The sequence below is a fragment of the Danio aesculapii genome, chromosome 13, assembly GCF_903798145.1.
Source record: "Danio aesculapii chromosome 13, fDanAes4.1, whole genome shotgun sequence".
In the NCBI taxonomy this organism is placed as follows: Eukaryota; Metazoa; Chordata; class Actinopteri; order Cypriniformes; family Danionidae; genus Danio; species Danio aesculapii.
Genome location: NC_079447.1, coordinates 22,370,909 through 22,391,775, shown reverse-complemented (window position 1 = coordinate 22,391,775; position 20,867 = coordinate 22,370,909). Strand labels below are relative to the sequence as shown.

Sequence of the window (20,867 nt, the reverse complement as noted above, 5' to 3'; positions counted from 1 at the left end):
AGGCAGACAAACACTCACGCGCACACACACACACACTCGCATACATCCACACACACTGTACTTTTTTGCAAACTGCTACAGATTTTCAGTAAATTTTGGGAACTTTAACACACATTCAGCCCACTAGACGTAGGCTATGTGCATTGAATCAATCGCTAAACTGCTAGTTGCTATGCAAACTACGCATCTGTCAATATCAGATAGTGAACCAGCACACACCCACACACACTTTCTGTCTGTGAGAGTGGGAAACTTTCAAGTTTCAATGTACTTTTGTTTCTGACTGCACTTCTCGGTTTTTATATGTTTAAATAGCCGTCAAATAACACTTAAGCCTGACACTGTACATCATATGATATCTAGTGAGAATATGGAGGAAAGAAATCCTTTCTATTTAAGACCACACATGGAAATCAACTATAGTTTCACAAACTTGTAGCAGACTACTTCAATAAAATGCATATACTGTAAATATCCAAGTCCCTTTAAGGCAAGTCATTTCACTTGGTGGCCATTGAAACACCTCTTTGACAGTATGCTCGGGCATTCCTGTGGGGAAACCTCAAATTCTCCAAAACTACTTGCCAAGCTTACTACTAAATTTCACATTACGAATAACCAATAAAAATAAACAACAACTGTCTATGTAGTTTTATTTCTAAATGTTCATATCACACAAAATCTGCAGAAACTGCTTCGAGACCCTCCCCCGGAGAATTGTCATTCTATAACAATCGCTGATTGGCTACTGTACTAGAAGGCAGCCTTTATTCACCGTATAGCGATTGCTGATTGGCTCCTGTACTAGAAGGCGGGGCTTCATTCACCATATTGACAGTTACACTTTTCCCCATTCAAAAGTAAATGAGTGACATATCTTGTGTATTCTATAGTCTTTTGTAAATTTACACTCATTGGCCACTTTATTAGGTACATCTGTCTAACTGCGCGTTAACACAAATTTGTAATCAGCCAATCACATGGCAGCAACTCAATGCATTTAGGCATGTAAACATGGTCAAGACGATCTTCTGATGGCTACTTCCAGCAGGATAATGCACCACGTCATGAAGTGCAATCTCAGACTGGTATCTTGAACATGATAATCAGTTTACTGTACTCAAATGGCCTCCACAGTCACCAATCATCTCAATCCAATAGAGCACCTTTAGGATGTGGTGGAACGAGAGATTCGTATGATGGATGTGCAGCTGACAAATCTGCAGCAACTGCGTGATGCTATCATGTCAATATCATGGACCAAAATCTCTAAGGAATATTTCCAGTGCTTTGTTAAATCTTTGCCTCGAAGGATTAAGGCACTTCTGAAGGCAAAAGGGGATCCAACCCAGTACTAGAAAGGTGTACCTAATAAAGTGGCGGGTGAGTGTATTTTTGTTTCCCTAATTCTACCAATAATCTTTGACTTTCACGAAGACATTTAAAGTTTTACAGTGAAAACAAAACACCATTTATATTGTATTCGATAAAAATATTTGTGTATGATTTTGGTAATGCTAATATTTGGCTAATATACAGGAGATACCTATATGATTAACAAAAATAAACTGTAAACCCTATTGTATCATAGGTAAACACTTAACTTTCTATTTGTTTCTCCCATTGTTCCCTTTATACAAATTATAAAGGTTGAGGTTAAAAAGTAATACATTTATAAGATTGTTATCTGTATTATCTCTGCAAAACAACACTAGAAATGTTGGACACAGGGTCACCCTCACCTCTTCACTGGGCTTCAGCTCGTTCAGTATGAGCTGAGTGTCCATGCACTGCTCTGAGAAATCATCAGGGGTCAGTGAGGCATCGTTCAGCACAGGGAAGAAGGTCAAATGCTCACAGTCTAAACCAGGCTCCTCCTCAACCACCCCGCTTGCCTCACACAGGATCCTGGGGTCTGGAACACACACAGACAACCCAGTTTGAAACAGTACTTAACATGTTATTCCACCAATCACAAAATGGACATTAAAATACACCTGAATCTGCATCAGTTTCAACAGGTCCTTTGCTTTCTTCAACAAAATTCTTCTGGATGAGGCCAGACGTCAGTGTTGGAATCTATAATAAATAAACAAATAAATAAATAAATAAATAAATAAATAAAGAGTATTATAATAGATGGAAAGCTTTTTATTTTAAATGTAATAATTTGATTTTAAAGCCTGATTATTCTACAGTGATGTGAAACAACTATGAAAGAAATGACAATAAAATATAGCATGAATTGAAAAAAAAAGATGACTGTGAATCTGGCATAACGTGCTTTGATTTTTTTTATTTGAATAATAATCAATTATTGTTGTTTTCAAAAACTGCAAAAAAATAAAAATAAAAGTGCATCTAATCTTGATTTACTGTTTTCTTTTTTATTTAATTAAAACATGTTATGATGTCAAAATTTGTTATCTGAACATTATTATTATTATTAATATTATTATTACTATTATTATTATCATCATCATCATCATCATCATCAATATTATTATTATTATTATTATTATTATTATTATTATTATTACCATTATTATCGTTATTGTTTTTATTATTATTATTATACTATTATTATTATTACTTTTGTTATTTTTTATATTATTAGATTATTATTATTATTTATGATATTATTATTTTTATTGTTATACTACTATTATTATTTTTTTATTATTATTTATTATTATTATTATTATTATTATTATTATTATTATTATTATTATTATTACTACTACTACTACTACTACTACTACTATTACTACTACTAATACTACTACTACTACTAATACTACTCAGTGGTGGAAAGGGTACTGAAAAATCATACTTAAGTAAAAGTACCATCACTTGCCTAAAAATGTAGTGCGAGTAAAAATATCTGTTGTAAATATTATTCAAAGTATGAGTAAAAAGTAGACCTTTTATACATTTACATGTAATTTGCGGATGTATGTAAACGTAACATTCTGTAGTGCTTTTAGTTATTGCCCAGCAGGCACATGTCATAAGATATTAATATAAGGTTAGATTTGTCAGGCAACCAAAATTCAACGTCTAGCCAGCATCTAAGGACAATACTATTTTGATGTCCAATAACCATGTCAAATGATGTTGATATTTGGTTGATTTTAGGTTACTAGGTGTTAGAAAGTGACCAAAATCCAACGTTGAGCTAACATCTTAAACCAATGTAATATTAACGTTAAAAAATCCGACGTCTGATAGACGTCATAGTGGTAACGTCCACACAACATCAAGCTGAATCATCATTAGATGTTGATATTCGGTTGATTTTAGTTTGAACGTTGGACACTGACCCGATTTTCATTTCCTAACAAGATGCAATGTTCCCACGACATTGGGGTACAATCTGACGTTATGTTGATGTCTTGTGCCTGCTGGGTGATTAAGGCCATTTCGGTCTTTACATAGTTAACATCCAAAATCTCTGGGTCGATGCGTGTAAAGACTTTGGACATCTTCTTGGACACTTTTAATGCTTCCAAACAGTTTGCTGCAATTATAAATCACCCATGTCTTGAGGTAGTTCAGTTTGATATGATTTACCTCTTCTATGTGTGATTTAAATGGACAGGAATTACAGGACTGAATTTTTTAATCCCCATAGACAAGAAAAAATAGTGACTGTAGGTTGAAGTAGTGGAGTAAAAGTACTAATACTGCAATAAAAATTTATTCAAGGGAAAGTAAAAGTACACATTTTCATAACTACTTAAATTACAATTCCTGAGAAAAGCTACTCAATTATAGTAATTTGAGTATTTGCAATTTGTTACTTTACGCCACGGCTACTACTACTTCTACTACTAATACTAATACTAAAATTACAATAAACCAAAATAAAAATAACATAAGGTCTTTAATTTACTTTACTGATAAGAATATTATGTTGTCAATATTTGTAACAATAATAATAACTGTTGCTGTCATTGTTATTCTTATTTCCAAAATTAGTGATCACTTTTTCTTTTGCTGTCAAATATTGGCAGAAATGAATATGAGGTGCAATTAACAGCTACAGCAGCATTAAAAATCCACCTTCTTGGAGCGCCGGTGTTGCTTTCTGCGAATCCGGGAGCGTGTGCGGTTGCGGCCCTCAGCGGTGTCCTGCACCCAGCCTCGCTTGAGGAAAACTCCAGGACCAGGCCCAAACAGACCTCTCTCTCGGAGCAGCTCTTCCTCTATTCTCAGCCACTGAATGGCCATGCGATCATTCTCACTGTGCGTCATCTACACAAAACAAACAAGCAAAATAATCAAAACTGTCAAATTAAACAACATTATAAGTACCAGCAAACTAAAAACACACCTGTATGTGACTCCTCAGCATGCTGTCAAAAATAGTCTCACAAGTTTGCCAGTACGTTTCCATATCCAACACGAAGCCCTAATGGAAACAAACACACACAAAAGGCACACGCATTATAAAGGTGAAGAAGCAGACAGCTATATGTGTGCAAACGCTCCTCTGTAGCTATTAGGTTTGCACACAGTTACAATAACATTTCCTAAATTGCATTCATGTGGGAAAAACAAGCTAGTGGCTATTTAACCATACAATAAAGCTGTCTCCAATAGTCCTCAGTGTGCTCTAATTAACTTAAAGTATAATATAAGCGCAGTGTGAGGTGGCTGCATGCTCTGTGTCCTGCTGATTTATTGTACTGATAGGCATTAGCCCTTCAGGAAGCCTGTGTACTTCACCGCCGACCTGCTCATATCCAGATTTACTTAAAGCCTCATTAAAGCAATCATCACAGTGGTGTCCTCTCAGAGACAACACAACACTGACTGCAGATCAGAGACCACGACTGAACCCGAAGAGGACCGGACTGCCACAAGATAAGACTAGGATTTAGTTTTTTCTTACTGAAATTGACTGGAGGGTTATTGGTTATTGATGTTTACTAGGGTGTGATTGTCCACAGTTCAGTACCATAAGTCACTGTGAAGTCAAATTGTGTCTATAAAATAAATTGTAACTTTATTATGGATAAAAAAATTGCACTTTCTATGAAATCTGTATTTATAATGGTATTTTTTTAAGGGATAGTTCACCCAACATGTAAAAAACATGTCGCATCACTTATATCATTCACCCTTGACTTGTTCCAAACCAGTTTGAGTTTGTTTGTTTTTTTGTTCTGTTGAACACAAATGAAGGTATTTTGAAGAATGTTGAAAGCCACTGACATCCATAGTAAGAAAAACAAATACTATGGAAGTCAGTGGTTACAGGTTTGCAACATTCTGCAAATTATCTTCTTTTGTGTTCAACTAAACCACTCAAACTGTTTTGGAACATGTCAAGGGTGAGTAGATTATCGCAGAATCTTAATTTTGTAGTGAACTATCCCTTTAATGTGTTATAATTCATGCATAATGCCTTACAAACAAAGTGCTGTGTTCTCCTGTTTATAATCATAACAACAGTACTGAACATAGGGTTATTTACTTTAGTTATAATGAATTATATATATATATCCCTTAGTTTCACATCTTCTGGTTTCCTAAGTGATCACATCTTGACCAAGCGGCAACCTCCCGCTCTTCCTCATGAAGCAAATACGTAAGTAACTGAAACTGCATTTCATCGAAATTCTGTTAGTCCTGGCTCCATAAAAGAGCAGATTTCTATTGAGCCCAATGTTAAAATGGCCAACTTTATTGCAGAAAAAAGGTGTTTACAGTCTGGTAAAAGAACGATTTTGGTTCTAATAGTTTGGTAGCTAATATTACCCTTCATGACAGCTGTGAGGGGGTTGATTTTTTTATAACTCTCCCGTTTCCTTTATATTAGGTTATATTAAGTCTGCATAATTAAGGGCGTGGTCACTTGAGTGACAGCTAGGTCTTGCTGGTCGCCGTCACTTCACCTCAGCTGATTCCGGCTGATTAGCCGCTGAACTCAGCATATACAATGATATTTTGTGTTGTTTTATGTGGCTTTACACAGCCAGTTGCTTTTTGGAATTATTTCTTACAATTATCAGATGATATGGCATGCTGTGGGCACTTAATTGTGCTCACAAACCATTCACGTGACCTCCATTTCCCAGGTGAGTGAAATGATAATCTTATACCATCGCTATAAATGTATTTTTTATTTAAGATAATTTATTATTTATATTTTTCTTTATAACTGTAATGCACTCCAGAATCTGACAGACTGATTAGCTGTAGGCTCTAGAACAGTCATCAGAAATGTTGTCACACAGCATTATGATTGGATTTCATAAATAGCCTTGCATTTACTAACACAGACTATATTTGAGGTATTTGGAAGTCATTTGCGTTTTCCTCCAGTGGAAAAACATTATATGAACAATGCTTTAGTGGCTCAATGTAATATATCAGTATTTTTAAAGGACTAAACACTTTATTGCTATAGTATACAACCAAGCACATGTGGTCAGAACACAAATGAGTCACAGTTAATGAAGTATTAAGCGTTTCTCCTAAAAAAAAGTCAGTCTAAGCAAAATGCTAGCAGGTGTCTGTAGCTCCGCCTCTTTGCCCTGATTTGGTTACCCCCGGTTGGAGTGATGACGCGCGAACAAAATGGCGCCGGTTGGCCACGCCCACTTGTAGCTTTCAGAAACCTATGGGTGACGTCACGGATACTAAGTCCATATCTTTTACAGCCTATGATCTTGACACATGTTTTCTTTCTAGTGAGATTTTCATTTATGTTTATGTTGTGCTAGTAGTAGTATTAAGAAGGAAGAAATGACCACGGTCACTAGTTCTTTTGCTGCCACTTGTACTGATGTATGATTATTGAATAGTCTAGTTAAGTTTTATTAATATAAAATAGAAACAGCATAGACTGAAAGACTGAACTTAGGATTTAAAAGTTAAAATGACGATATATAAAATACTAGACATTTCAAATGATCAAAAAGACAAACTCTAATTGAGTTGGTGAAAACAACACTGCACATGCATACTGAATCAAAGAGTGATCCGATGCTTGAACTGTTCCATTTCTAATATTTACTATTACTATGAATAAAAAAACACTTGAATGCGTAATTAGGTAACAATAAATTCTGAACAATTTGTACAAATGACATTTTGACATGGAATAATTTTTTCAATTTTTTTTGTGTAAAACAATATTTTAAAGTGATACAACATGAAAATGTCCTAATGAAAAAAATATATGAACATACATACATACATACATATATATATATATATATATATATATATATATATATATATATATATATATATATATATATATATATATAAAACATCTAAACTATCTGACTGCATTGCATGCCATAGCAAAATGAAAAAAACCCTGAAAAAAATGCAATTTGGGAAAGTAGAAATAGTGACAAGTTATAAAACTAGAGAAAAAAAGAGAAAATTGTGCATTTGTGACTGCCAAATGGATGGCGGGATTAAGAAGTGTTACAAAGGAGTTCACAGGAGTAATTATGGCCCTGTGCTGACAGATAAACACTGAATCATGGCCTAATCGTATTCCTTTATTTAGGGAATCATAAGTAATATATAGCATTAATTACTCCATTTACCCAAACAGCAAACTTATTTGCCTTGTACGCGCGCCACATTAAACAGCAGCCCCTCTGCAATTAACATCACATTGATTTCCATTTTAATTACTTTCCGCAGAAAAAGACTACCTTTGATGATAACATAACATAATGTCAGCTTCATTTTAGGCTGTTGGTGAATGTGTAATAAACTTAACGTGATCATTAGCTATGTTAATTATCTTTCCATTATGAAGATATAATTAGTTCGTAGCATATATCTGAAATGAATCCAGAGGAAAAGTTTGCCCTATGCTGTGCAGCAAGTCCTCTGGAGAACAGGCAAATGGATTAAACTGGGTTTCAAACTGAATAAATGTTTGAAAAAGGACTGAAATTGATTTATCATGTATTAGAAACAAATGAGGTAATAATAACAGAAATAATAGGTTAACATCGTCAATTAAAAAATGAAGCTTTTTATTACGATTTGCTAGTAAAAAGGGAAATGAATGGAGTAATCTAGGTAACTAACATAAACATTTTTTACTGTTTAATCTACTTAAATTAGAGAAAGAATCTATTGTATAGTTAAATATTAAACATCGCATATTTGTTTTACTGATTACTCAAATTGAATTGAACCTTTACAGTGAAGATCAGAAAAAAAAAGAAAAGGAAACAATAAATTTGGTGGGAAAAGAAAATAGATTTGTAATGTATTGTGGAAACCAAAGAACTGATACCAGCTATCAGCTATCACTGATACCAGCTATAAGAACTGATACCAACAACAGCACACCAGCTATAGGGGGACAGAGAGGCAGTGATACAGATACATTCAGTGGATGGGGATGTTTGGAAGACCATGATCTCTATAGGCCGATAGAGGGAATTTGGCCAGGACACTGGAGTTACACCCCTACTCTTTACTTGAAGTGCCATGGAATTTAATGACCACAGAGAATTAGGACCTCGGTTTAACGTCACATCCAAAAGACGGCACTCACTGACAGTGTCCCCTTCACTATACTGGGGCATTAGGACTCACACAGACTGCTGGCAACACCAACACCACTTCCAACAGCAACCTAGTTTTTCCATGTGGTACTGACCAGTCTCAGCCCTGCTTAGCTTCAGTGAGTAATCAGTCTTGGGCTGCAGGGTGATATGGCTGTGGCTGTGACTTGATGGAGCTCTAACATTCCCACAACCAAATATTAATATTTTTTTAAAGTGTTAAAACAACTTAACTGATATTAAAGGCAAGCTTTGTTATTGCAAGTTAAATAATCAAATAAAAATATGAACATAAAGGGAAAAAATAATTTCAAATTATTATCTTGTTGGAAAATATTTAGGATGTAAAATATTTAAATATTAATCTTGTAGGCACCAATGGCATAGCGGTTAGTGCTTCGACACATGCACTTCGGTGCTCACAGCAACCAGAGTTCGATTTCCACCTCAAGGTCCTATGCCAATCCTTCCCTTCTCTCTGCCCCCCATGCTTTCCTGTCAATACTCTATACTTTTCTATCCATTAAAGGTGAAAACCCTGAAAAAGTAATTATTTAAAAAAATCTAATATTCATAATAGTTGCAAAATAATTATCAATGTTTTGACAGTAATAATAGTGTTTGTAACAGCATTTTAGAGCAAGAAATACTATGACACCTGACATAGCTTCAAATCAATCTTAACTATTAAAATAAATACTTTAAAGTAAAGGTAAAGGGTTTTAATGTAAATCTTTCTCAATTGACCAGGAGTTGCTAACTGTCAATTAAATAAAAAAAAACTACAAATAAACAACCAAATAAATAAATAAATTAATACTTAAGATTGATCTGAAGAATCTCTGTACCTCATGATGCGTCTGTACAGTTTGACAAAAGAAAATCAGAATCCACAAAACTCACAAAATTTCAAGCGGCACATTTCTGAGCAGGACAATTCATCAAGACAGCTGATAGGCTGTCACAAGCTGATATGATACAGAGTAACACAAAATGAATGTTTTCCATCTGATCGGGACTGCCTATAATTACCGCCCCCTGTTTCTGAGGCGGAGACGGAGATAGCAGCAGTTGCAAAGAAACAGCAATTTCATGCCCTTGTGCCTGAGTAATATCTCTGTGCATCTTTTCCAGATGGCGACGTCTTCAGCAGTGGGAACTAATGATGTGGGCCGCGTTTCGGGGGGGAAAAACAACAATAACAGCGTCTTTAACCTTCAACAGCAAACGCAATGTTCTAGTGAGTGTTCCCATGGAAAAAATTAACAAATATCAATTACATTGCCCACTGAGGTGTATTCAGCTGTAATAATCCAAATTGATTTAGAGACAGGATTGAGACAGTGCCACAGGGTAGGTGGCGCTTTCCGGATGCGGTGACATTGGGATGGCGTGAGGGCACCTGTGAAGGGATTCTCATTGACTGGACCACTTACTTCCTGTCTGTCTATCGTATCCCTCATATACAGTGCTGCCAGAGTTGCATTTTTCCCTCACAATTGGGCTCTTTTAAAAACGAAGTTGCAGGAAAAAATATGAAGTTGCGGATTGTGTTTTTTCAGGCAACTTTTATAACGTGTCACCACCACTAAAGTATTTTTTTCTCACGATTACAAAATCTAAACAGAATTATTTCTTAAATGACACTGATCTCAGAATGCATACCTGGCAACCCAAAACCCATTGCAACAAAGTATTAGGGAAGATATGGAAACCCAGCCATTGACTCTGATAAGGTAAGAAACAGGTACATGTAAAAAAAATAAATAAATAAATAAAAAAGTGGCCTACTTTTCCTTTCTTTTTGGGAAGGTGTCATTGTGCTGGAGAATTTCTTGGACCTGGCAACCCTGCTCATGAATGCCTTTTCTACTAGCATGAACTGGTGCTAGTTTAGAGATTTTTGAGTCTTGTTCAACTGGAAAATCTCCGAAAAACTGGTTTGCTTTTCCACTGGCTAGAAACCCATCATAGTGTCTTACATAACTGAATACATGCTATCTTTTACACTAATGCTTGTGTGAAAGCGCCAAATGCAAATACAGCATCAACAATGAAGGATGCTGTCGGAGCCAACGGTGTAGTGGTTGAACCCCGGTGCTCACGGCGAACTGAGTTCGATTCCCGCCTTGAGGTCCTGTGCCAATCCTTCCCCTCCTTCTGCTCCCCACACTTTCCTGTCAATACTCTACTGTACTATACATTAAAGGTGAAAATCCCGAAAAAATAATTATAAAAAAAAAAAAGTTGGCACAATAGCCTAGTGGTTAGCGCGCCGACATATGGTGCAGTAGCATGTCAGGGCCTCCCGAGTTCGAATCCCAGGTCGAGGACATTTCCCTACCCTACCCCCCTCTCTCTCCAACTATGCTTCCAGTCTCAATACTGTCCTATCTAATAAAGGCAAAAATCCCAAAAATAAAAAAAAAAAAAACAATGGAGGATCTTGCTATGTTCATAGTTTTGTGAACCTACATCAGCAGCATCTAAATGAATCCAATGTGATTGTGTACAACCTACAATAATTTGTAATGACAGAGATTACAAGCGTGAATAAGGTCAGAAGTTTCTGATTATCTTTTTGGTCATTCTAACTCCGCCCACATGCCCTGACTCAAGCTGTTCTTACTTCTTACTTACAAACCACTTTTCCTGGTTCATAGCTGGTGCTTTGGGTGTCAAAAGAAAAATAATTTGGAACTAGGCTCTAGTTACAAATTATACAAAGGCAAAAGAATACCACAAAAAAACTAAATATATAAAGTGCACACAAAATACATACAGTGCCTATAGAAAATCATCATACCCTGTGAAAATGTATACCTTTACTCATTTCAAAAGCCCATTAGGATAAAGTTGTAGAAAGGCACAGGTCAGTAGAAGGCTACAAAAACATTTCAAAGGTTGGAAAAGTTATTTGGAATGTGATTTGATTTCAGGTTGTTTAACAAATAAAGCAATTCTTATTCAAATTCAAAGAGGTATGATGATTTTCTATAGGCACTGTATGTAAAATCTAAAAAAAGGTGCTTTTCTACCTCAGCACTGCCGACTGAATCCTTCCCAAACCTCTTTTGAACAGATTGCAATGCGCTGCTGAGAAGTCCTGGCCTCTTCTGGTGACTGTTATTTGCTTTTTTCTTCTGAGAGTCTGAAGGAAAAGTTTCAATGTAATTATATGCATTAGCATGTACAGGAAAATCATACTTTTTGCACAAACAGTATAAAATGAATAGGACACTTTAATGTATTATCTTATATCAGTCAAACGCAACAGAAAAGATCGGTAATCTCAGATCTCAGTGGCTGACCTATAAACAGCTGCCAAGATTTGGTTGCCTGTTCCTCCCACAGAGGACTCACATCAGCCATAGAAACCTGGCCCTCCTTGCCAGACGATTTAGCGGACAGGTCGATTTTATAGGCCTCTTCTAGTGTTTGTCTCCGCTCCAGCATAACTCTGCTCCAGGTGCTTTCCACAAGCGTCATCAGCTCCGACTCCACTACAGATATTAAACATATCAAACTTTTACTACGGTGCATTGAAGATTAAGATAAAATACTAACTAACAAATGTATTCATTCATTCATTCATTTTCCTTCCGCTATTTTAGAGGTCACCACAGCGGAATGAACCGCCAACTTATCCAGCATATGATTTACGCAGCAAATGCCCTTCCAGCCACAACCCCGTATTGAGAAATAACAAATATATAAACAAACAAACCTTCTGCTGAATCAGCAAAGTCAGTCTGTGACATCACCCGGTTGCTCTTGAGGGGGAAGAGATGCCTCCAGATGTTTCTTGAGGGTTTTTTATGGACTTCACATCCAAAGCCTTCAGGAAAGCTAATGTGAGAATGTGAGCACATATATTTTTATCTCCAGAGTGGTCACTTTACAACAATTTTAGCATTTTATTTAAGAAAAACTATTGTCATTTTCCAACACAGATCTTCACAACCCATTAAAATAAAAGTGTGATTTCAGAAATTGTGACAGAAATATACTACTGTTGAGCAGTATAATTTATGTCTAATACTACTATACTAATTACTTAATACAGATCTAATATTATTATTATAGACTTTTCCAGGGTTAAATCACACATTTTAATTTTAATAATAATAATAATAATAATAAAGTTAAAAAGATAATGATCAGTGAATGGAGATGCTGAACTGAAATTGTTGATCAAAACTAAATATTAAACCAGTTGCTTTATTTGACATATTAGATTTAGCACCCTATTCAATGACTGGAAAACATACAGTTTAACCATAAAACATCATAATTTTTACATTTTATTTATTTACTTGAAAGACACCGTGTCCAAGTTTTACAGTTTTTTACAACAAATTTCAAACCATAAATAAAAACAAATCAAAACACTAGCTAATAATTATTTATAATCTCATGTTTTCCATAACCTAAATGAATAATTGTTTCAGAATTTTGTTAAAACTATTTCAGATTCAAATCTTTTTCTTATCATAAATCTTTTTAGTCACACTTTATTTTAATGTACAATTTAACCATTAACTAAGATTATTAGTTAGACTTTTTTTAATTTTAAAGAGCTATGTTTGCACCATTTTATAGATATAGTTTACTTAGAGTTCTCTACTGCTTTAAAGAATAGCGAAATGAAAACAACTATTCTGCAATGAAATTATTACCCCCTTATTTTTCAACATTTGTATATTTTTCTTTTGATTTTTAAATAATTTATCCTGACATAGGAGTAGTTTTCTTATTTTTTTATGTACAGATCAAAGTCTCTTCTTTTTTATTTATTATTATTTAGTTTTACTTGTTCTTACTTCACACATAAAATAAATCTGGCATTTTTGTCGTTAACCATTAATATTGGCAACTTTGCTTATAAGAAAAGCCCATCAAAATAATTTGATGTTAGACTTTCATAATCTCAAACCCAGTGATATTTACACCCACCTGCCAGAGCGAATAAGAACGAGGCAGTGCATGAGGCAGTTGATGAAGTGGACATTGGCATTGTATGTTGCCATAATCACATCCCAGTGCTCCTGTAGCACATGGAGCGTCTGGATGATGAGCTCCAGCTCGGCTGGAGTCTGTCTGGTGCGAGACAGGAAGTACAGCAGGCCTCGATTCAAGCTTTTGTACAGAACGCTGACTGTTACCTCCCGATGACCCTGAGCTCTTTCCAGCGCCTGATGTCAATGCAAATATACAATGTAAATACGGATTTATTCAAGGATACGGTACAGGGGAGATTAGAAGATAAACTCACCACTGCGATCTGTTCGGCTATGAAGACCAGGAGGTTTTGCGGTTCGACCACAAACATGCCAGAGTAGAGCTTTTGAACTAGCTTTTTACTGAAGAATGACACATTCTCGACCAAAACGGCAGCTTTTCTTTCCTGCTTGGACTTGGATTGATCTTTGGGAGAACATGTGATATATGAACATTTGTTTGGACTAACTTTATGTATTTTCAGTGTAAAATAATAGTTAAAATATAAAATTAGGATCAGTAAGATCGTTTAATGTTTTAAAAGAAACCTATTCTGCTCATCAAGGCTTTATTTTTGTGATCAAAAATAAAATAAAAACTGTAAATATTAAAACTAAAACTTAGTTTTACAAAATGTAGTTAAAATTGTTATTTACTCTTGTTATTTAAATAATTTTTGAAGGATCATGTGACAATCAATACTTGATTGAATAATGATTCTGAAAATCTAGCTTTAAATATACTTTAAAAAATTAATTGAAACTGAAACTATACTTAATAACAAAACAGTTCATTTAAATTGTTATAATATCACAATTTTACTGCATTTTGTGATTAAAAATACAGTAAAAACTAAATACTAAAACTAATACTTTAAACTTTTTTTAATTAAATGTAGTTTAAATTTTTTTATATTTTTGTTATTTAAATAATTTTTGAAGGATCCTGTGACAATGAATACTGAATGACACATTGATGCTGAAAATCTAGCTATAAATACACTTTAAGTATAAATTGAATATTAAACTACATTCAATAGTTCATTTAAATTGATACAGTTTTACTGCATTTTTTATTTTTAAAAATTTGGTGGGCAAAATTAGCCTCTTTTAAAAACATTTCGAAATCTTACCAATCCAAACTGTTGACCGGTAGTGTTTATGGTGTATGTGTGTGGTGTATTTTACCATCTCTGGCCACATGTGTAGACTGGCCCTCTTCCTGTCCTGTCATGTGGATGATGTCCATCACAAACTCCAGAAGTTCAGTCTGAAAGCTCTGCCTCTGCTCTTGACTAACACCATCAGGGGAAAACTAAAAATGAAGCATTCAGAAAGCTAAAATAACACATGGAAATAAGGTGTTCACTACGGTCCACAAGGGTACCACTGGCTTGAGTGTATAAACCACATGTTATTGTCCTCCTGTGAGCAGTGAATCTCATCCTCAAAACTGAGCAAAGAGTGGCACCTTATGGAGGAAAGATTTTACACACAGCATCGGATGAGTTTAACAGCTTGGATGTAACTTCTGCATTATAAGCGCTCTACTTTATTATTAATAATTTATATTGTAAATTAAGAACATTATGTATAGTATGCAATTATTTAGTGCATAATTTTATTATAAATTAAAATATATGATTTCATAACATAGCAATACTAATTATTGTCATTATTATTAAATAATGGTATGACTTACTATATTTTTGCATACTATTTAATTCCCAGAAGGAATTGATGTAAAAATGTAATAATATAACATATGTTATTATTATTATTATAAATACATACATAAATGCTTTATTATTACCAATAAAAAAATAGATAATAATAATAATAATAATAATAAATTTAGAATATATGCTTAGCAATTTATATAAACAAAATTTTGTGCAGTTTGATTAAATTTCTACACCTATATATATATATATATATATATATATATATATATATATATATATATATATATATATATATATATATATATATATATATATATATATATATATATATATATATATATATATAATGAATATAGGTAAATACATGTTTACATTAATAATTAAAAACATTTCTATGTATTATATTATTGTTTTTCCTAAGGTCCTTAGTATAATTACTTTATCACAATCTTGTACAAAGCTGATTGATTTATTAAATGTCATGTTTTTACATCTATAGCAGTATAGCAGTCTAACAATCGATTGTATATTATTATTAACTAATATAATTACAATAATACATGCATGAATGCATGCATACATACACTCACTGGCCACTTTATTAGGTACACCTATCCAACTGCTCGTTGGACATGGTCAAAATCTGCTGTGGTTCAAACCGAGCATCAGAATGGGGAAGAAAGGTAATTTAAGTGACTTTGAATGTGGCATAGTTGTTGGTGTCTCAAGGGTTTACAGAGAATGGTCTGTGAGCTGCAGTTCTGTGGGCTCAAATGCCAGAGGTCAGACGGGAACGGCCAGAATGATTTGAGCTGATAAAAAGGCAACAGTAATTCAAATAACCTCTCATTACAACCGAGGTATGCAGAAGAGCATCTCTGAACACACAACACGTCTAACCTTAAGACGGATGGACTACAGCAGCAGAAGACAACACCGGGTGCCACTTACGTCAGCTAAGAACAGGAAACTGAGGTTACAATTCGCACAGACTCACCAAACTTGGACAATAGAAGATTGGAAAAACGTTGCCTGGTCTGATGAGTCTCAAATTCTACTGCAACATTTGGATGGTAGGGTCAGAATTTGGCATCAACAACATGAAAGAATGGATCCATCCTGCCTTGTATAAACGGTTGAGGCTGGTGGTGGTGTGTAATGGTGTGGGGATATTATCTTGGCACACACACTTTGGGCCCATTAGTACCAATTGAGCATCGGGTCAAACAGCTCAGCCATGCCACAGTATTGTTGCTGACCATGTCCATCCCTTTATGACCACAGTGTACCCATCTTCTGATGGCTACTTCCAAAGGATAACACGCCATGCCATAAAGCGTGACTCATCTCAGACTGGTTTCTTGAACATGACAATGAGTTCACTGTACTCAAATGGCCTTCACAGTCACCAGAGCTCAATCTAATAGAGCACCTTTGGGATGTGGTGGAACAGGAGATTTGAATCTGCATCAACTGCGTGATGCTATTATGTCAAGTGATAAGGCCGTTCTGAAGGCAAAAGGGGGTCCAACCTGGTACTAGTAAGGTGTACCTAATAAAGTGGCCTGTGAGTGTACATACAGTACATACACAAAGTGCATCTAAATCATATTTTACATCCTCACCTCTAGCAGTTGCATTAAAGGATGAAGACCATCTTTGGCGGGGATGTTAATTAGGCTGTCCATCAAGAGGATGCGGATGAAATCACACACCTGTTTCCTGCCTGGGTGAGGGGGGCGAAGGGGCTCCCCCATCCCCTCGCTACTGTCTTTCACAGCCAGGACACCTGTAGAGCTCTGCAGGAAAAAATGTTCAATATCACTTCTGTAATCTACCCAACAATGTCTCTTGAGTATATGGTAATGTACGACACAGTCCAATAAAGTCTCACCTCAGGGGTCTCAAAGGGGAAAACAGCACTAGCAAGAGAGCTGAGGAAATCAGGGGATGTCCAGAGAGGATCTTGAGGAAACAAACTGTTCACCAGGCAGAGAAACTGCATCACGCTGCCTGGGTAATGGACTTCCCAGCCATCTGCACTTTCTGTTACAGGCTTTATAGAGGAAAAAACACATTTACAATTAGAGAAAAGCTGGATTTATTTGTACAACAAAAATGCTTATGCAATGGATTATTCTACCTGTTCACAACAAGAAACTGCCATCAACGGTCAGCCAGATGTTATGTACAAGATAACATCAAACACACATTCAGCTTTGTGTCCATCCATTTTAGCAGTGCCTTTTTTTAACACTAGGTGGCACAGTTGTAGTCTTTACTCTTTACTATCTAATAAAACTGCTGCAACGTTCAATAATATCCAACTACAGGAGCGCAGACCCACATGTTTCAGGCCACACTAGATTCAGACAACTAGATGTAGGCTTTCAAGTGGGAGGGACTTACACAGCAAGCAGGTTTATTAGTGTTTCAGCTGGGGATACTGAGAATGTGCACATACATATAGTATACTGCTGTTTTTGTAATGCAGTACAGCAAAAAACACTGTAAGGGGTAGGTTTGGGGTAGGCGTAAATGTAAATATGTAAATGTAAACATTAATAAAACTTAACAGGATACTAAAAGGGGTAGGTTTAGGGTTAGGGTTAGTATCTGGCTGCAGACTTGCCAGTGCAAGCTGAGACACACAGGCTCAGACATTAGCCGCAATCTCAGACACAGTGCACTCAATGGAGCTAGTGATGTCACTGTGTGGGGTAGGGTTAGGGGCGGGGTTAGGTGTGCACATTAAATGCACTGCATGCAGCTCAGCTTGCATCTTCACCCAGTCTGCAGCTAGACCCTTATTTGATAGGGCAAGTGTAGACAGTAATAAAATAAACATGAACTAAGTATATTATTGAAAATGTTATGGTTCATGATATTGATCAAAATTATTATCAATAAAAAAATCTAATTATGTATTTGTAGTATTGTGTGTATTTTTAATAAATTGTGTAATGAATACACAGTAATTCATGTTGACATTCTTGGGATAGCTCAATTAGCAATATAAAACCTTGAACGATATGGTTCGGCCCAGCCTAGATCTAGTGGCCTGAAACCTGTGTGGGTCTGCAGGTCTGCAGCTGGATGTATCTCGCAACATTAGGAAATAAAAAATAAAAAAGTTATCTTGATGAGTGTAGATATACTTACCTTAGTGAGAATAACCTTAATCAACTCCAAAAGGACACAAGCTGCATCTGTACACAGGTGAACACCCTCGGTTTTGTCACCACAGCTGTCAATCAAAGTCTGGAGCACCAGGTCAACATCCGCCTACCATTCAAAAGACAAAGCATAAGTATAAATCTTCCCATATAAAAACGAAAGGTAAGTAGGAAAAATACATTTTTATACATGAAATCTACCTTTCACTCACAAGCAACTTTTTAAGCAAAATTGTTCAAAAGCTTATTAATGCAAATAACTTATAAGTCCAATATGGCAAGGACTCAATGCATTTAGGCATGTAGACATTATCAAGCTGATCTAATAAAATTGCAAACAGAATGGGAATGGATGTGATTTTTGAGAATTTGAACAAAGCACTGCTTTTAGGGCCAAACAGGCTTGTCAGTACAACCATCTTTAGTGTTTCCAGAGAAAAGTGAATTAAAAACATTTCCAGTGAATGACAGTTCTGCCAGGAAAATTACTTGAAATGTTGATTTCAGAGGAATGAATGTATTTATATACTGATTTTACTGTGTATTGCTAAAGCACTTCACAAATAAACTGTATGAGGGGGTCTCTCTCCTCAACACCACGAGTGTGCAGCTCCACCTGGATGGCGTGATGGCAGACACAGTACATTGGTCCAGTGCACACACCACACACACTAGCTATAGGTGGAGAGGAGAGGAGAGGAGACATCGTGGAAGTGCAGGCTTTAATTTTTTTTAAATCAATACGGTTTAAAAACCTCTGAGAAATGTTTCCAGTACCTTGTTGTTTTGAAAGCAACCCAATACATTCATTCATTCATTCATTCATTCATTCATTTTCTTTTCGGCTTAATCCCTTTATTAATCAGGGGTCGCCACAGCGGAATGAACCACCAACTTTTCCAGAATATGTTTTATGCAGCAGATGCCCTTTCAGCCACAACCAAACACTGGGAAACACTCATACACTCTTGCATTTACACACACACACTGCGGCGAATTTAGCTTATTCAATTCACCTGTACCGCATGTCTCTGGACAGTGGGGGAAACCGGAGCACCCGGAGGAAACCCACGCCAAAACGGGGAGAACAAGCAAACTCCACACAAAAATGCCAACTGACCCAGCGACCTTGCTGTGAGGCGATCGTGCTACCCACTGCGTCACCGTGACGCCCCAACCCAATACATATACAATATAATATAAATACAATAGCAAATTGAACCTGATAAAAGTGTCCTGTTATTGTACATTGCAACAGAATAAATGTTGGTTAACACTTTATAATAACTGCACACTATCAATTATTCATTAAGCATTTGCAAATAGTTAATTCATCATTTATTAAGTCTTAACTCTACATTAATATTCATTAGTAAGTAGCTACAAATGCTGTATTCTTTACTTATAAGCACATGTATAATAATATAATGATACTAATTATAATGATATAATGATTGTAATTTCATAATTTGTAAATGATTCATTTTCCATTTCTAAACGGAATATTTTATTAGTTACGAACCATCAATTTAAGAGTAGTTTGTGGTTTTAATGCTATTCTGTGGTTTTTAATGCTAATCTTGATTTATAAGAATATGCATGATGTGCTTAATGATTGTCTCTTCATACTATGATTAATTTTTCTAAAAAAAAATTATAATAATTTTTTTTTCAAAAAATATTGTATTATTTAAGAGTAGTTTGTAGTTTTTAAGTTAATTTAGAAAGAGTAAATAAATGATTAATAAACTATTCAAATTAATATTTGTATATCTTATTATTCAGGCATATAGTAATAATTACTTTATATGATAATAATTGCTTCATTAACACAACTTCATGCAGTTTAGTGACCTAATCTAAAGTGAGGACTATTTATGTTCTGTAAATCCCTTAAAAATCCCAAATGTTGTTACATCAGACACAATGCAACCTCTACCTGTCCAGCAGGAACCTGGAAATTAGGTTTCCCAATAAGCAGTGCAGCGAGAGCTCCATAAATTTGAGGCAGGTGAATATGATTGACAAGAAGCTTCTGCAGGACTTCAAACCCAGGGCAGATACAGCTCAAACACTCAAACGACCAGGAGCGACACTTCAGATTATCTAGAAAGTTGCGAAAAATATATATACAAATGTTCTTGCATTATTTGAAATATTTGCACATACTGTAGCAATCACAAGTAAACATGATGGGCATCCAATTTCATTCAGAATTACCTGTGATACTGGTGGGCATGTCCATGGTCTCCACTAATGTTCCAGGTGACACCCCCTCTCTGAACTTGGCCAGAATGTTGGGAAATGACAGGAAGTGAGTGAGCAGTGTGAAAACCAGCATCACAGTGCTGGTGTGGATATGACCCTGTAAAAAGAGGAGGAACCAATCCGAGCCCAGTGCAAAGTACACCTCCTCCTGGTTACTGCCATTTGAGAAACATGAACACTTTT

At 35.4% G+C, this 20,867-nt stretch overlaps 1 protein-coding gene across 2 annotated transcripts in view; it reads right to left on the bottom strand.

Annotated features, from left to right (window-relative positions):
• Positions 1-20,867, bottom strand: part of wdfy4 (WDFY family member 4) — a 95,556-nt gene that overhangs the window by 37,468 nt on the left and 37,221 nt on the right. For both annotated transcript variants that reach the window (XM_056470325.1, XM_056470326.1), the window contains exons 29-43: positions 20,637-20,839; positions 20,356-20,522; positions 18,403-18,525; positions 17,135-17,296; positions 16,866-17,039; positions 14,744-14,870; positions 13,831-13,982; positions 13,512-13,750; positions 12,283-12,404; positions 11,867-12,058; positions 11,594-11,706; positions 4,337-4,414; positions 4,066-4,257; positions 1,998-2,079; positions 1,743-1,915 (exon numbers count right to left, since the gene is read on the bottom strand). In XM_056470325.1, coding sequence (XP_056326300.1) covers positions 1,743-1,915; positions 1,998-2,079; positions 4,066-4,257; positions 4,337-4,414; positions 11,594-11,706; positions 11,867-12,058; positions 12,283-12,404; positions 13,512-13,750; positions 13,831-13,982; positions 14,744-14,870; positions 16,866-17,039; positions 17,135-17,296; positions 18,403-18,525; positions 20,356-20,522; positions 20,637-20,839 — 2,299 coding nt within the window. The remainder of the gene's footprint in view (positions 1-1,742; positions 1,916-1,997; positions 2,080-4,065; positions 4,258-4,336; positions 4,415-11,593; positions 11,707-11,866; positions 12,059-12,282; positions 12,405-13,511; positions 13,751-13,830; positions 13,983-14,743; positions 14,871-16,865; positions 17,040-17,134; positions 17,297-18,402; positions 18,526-20,355; positions 20,523-20,636; positions 20,840-20,867) is intronic.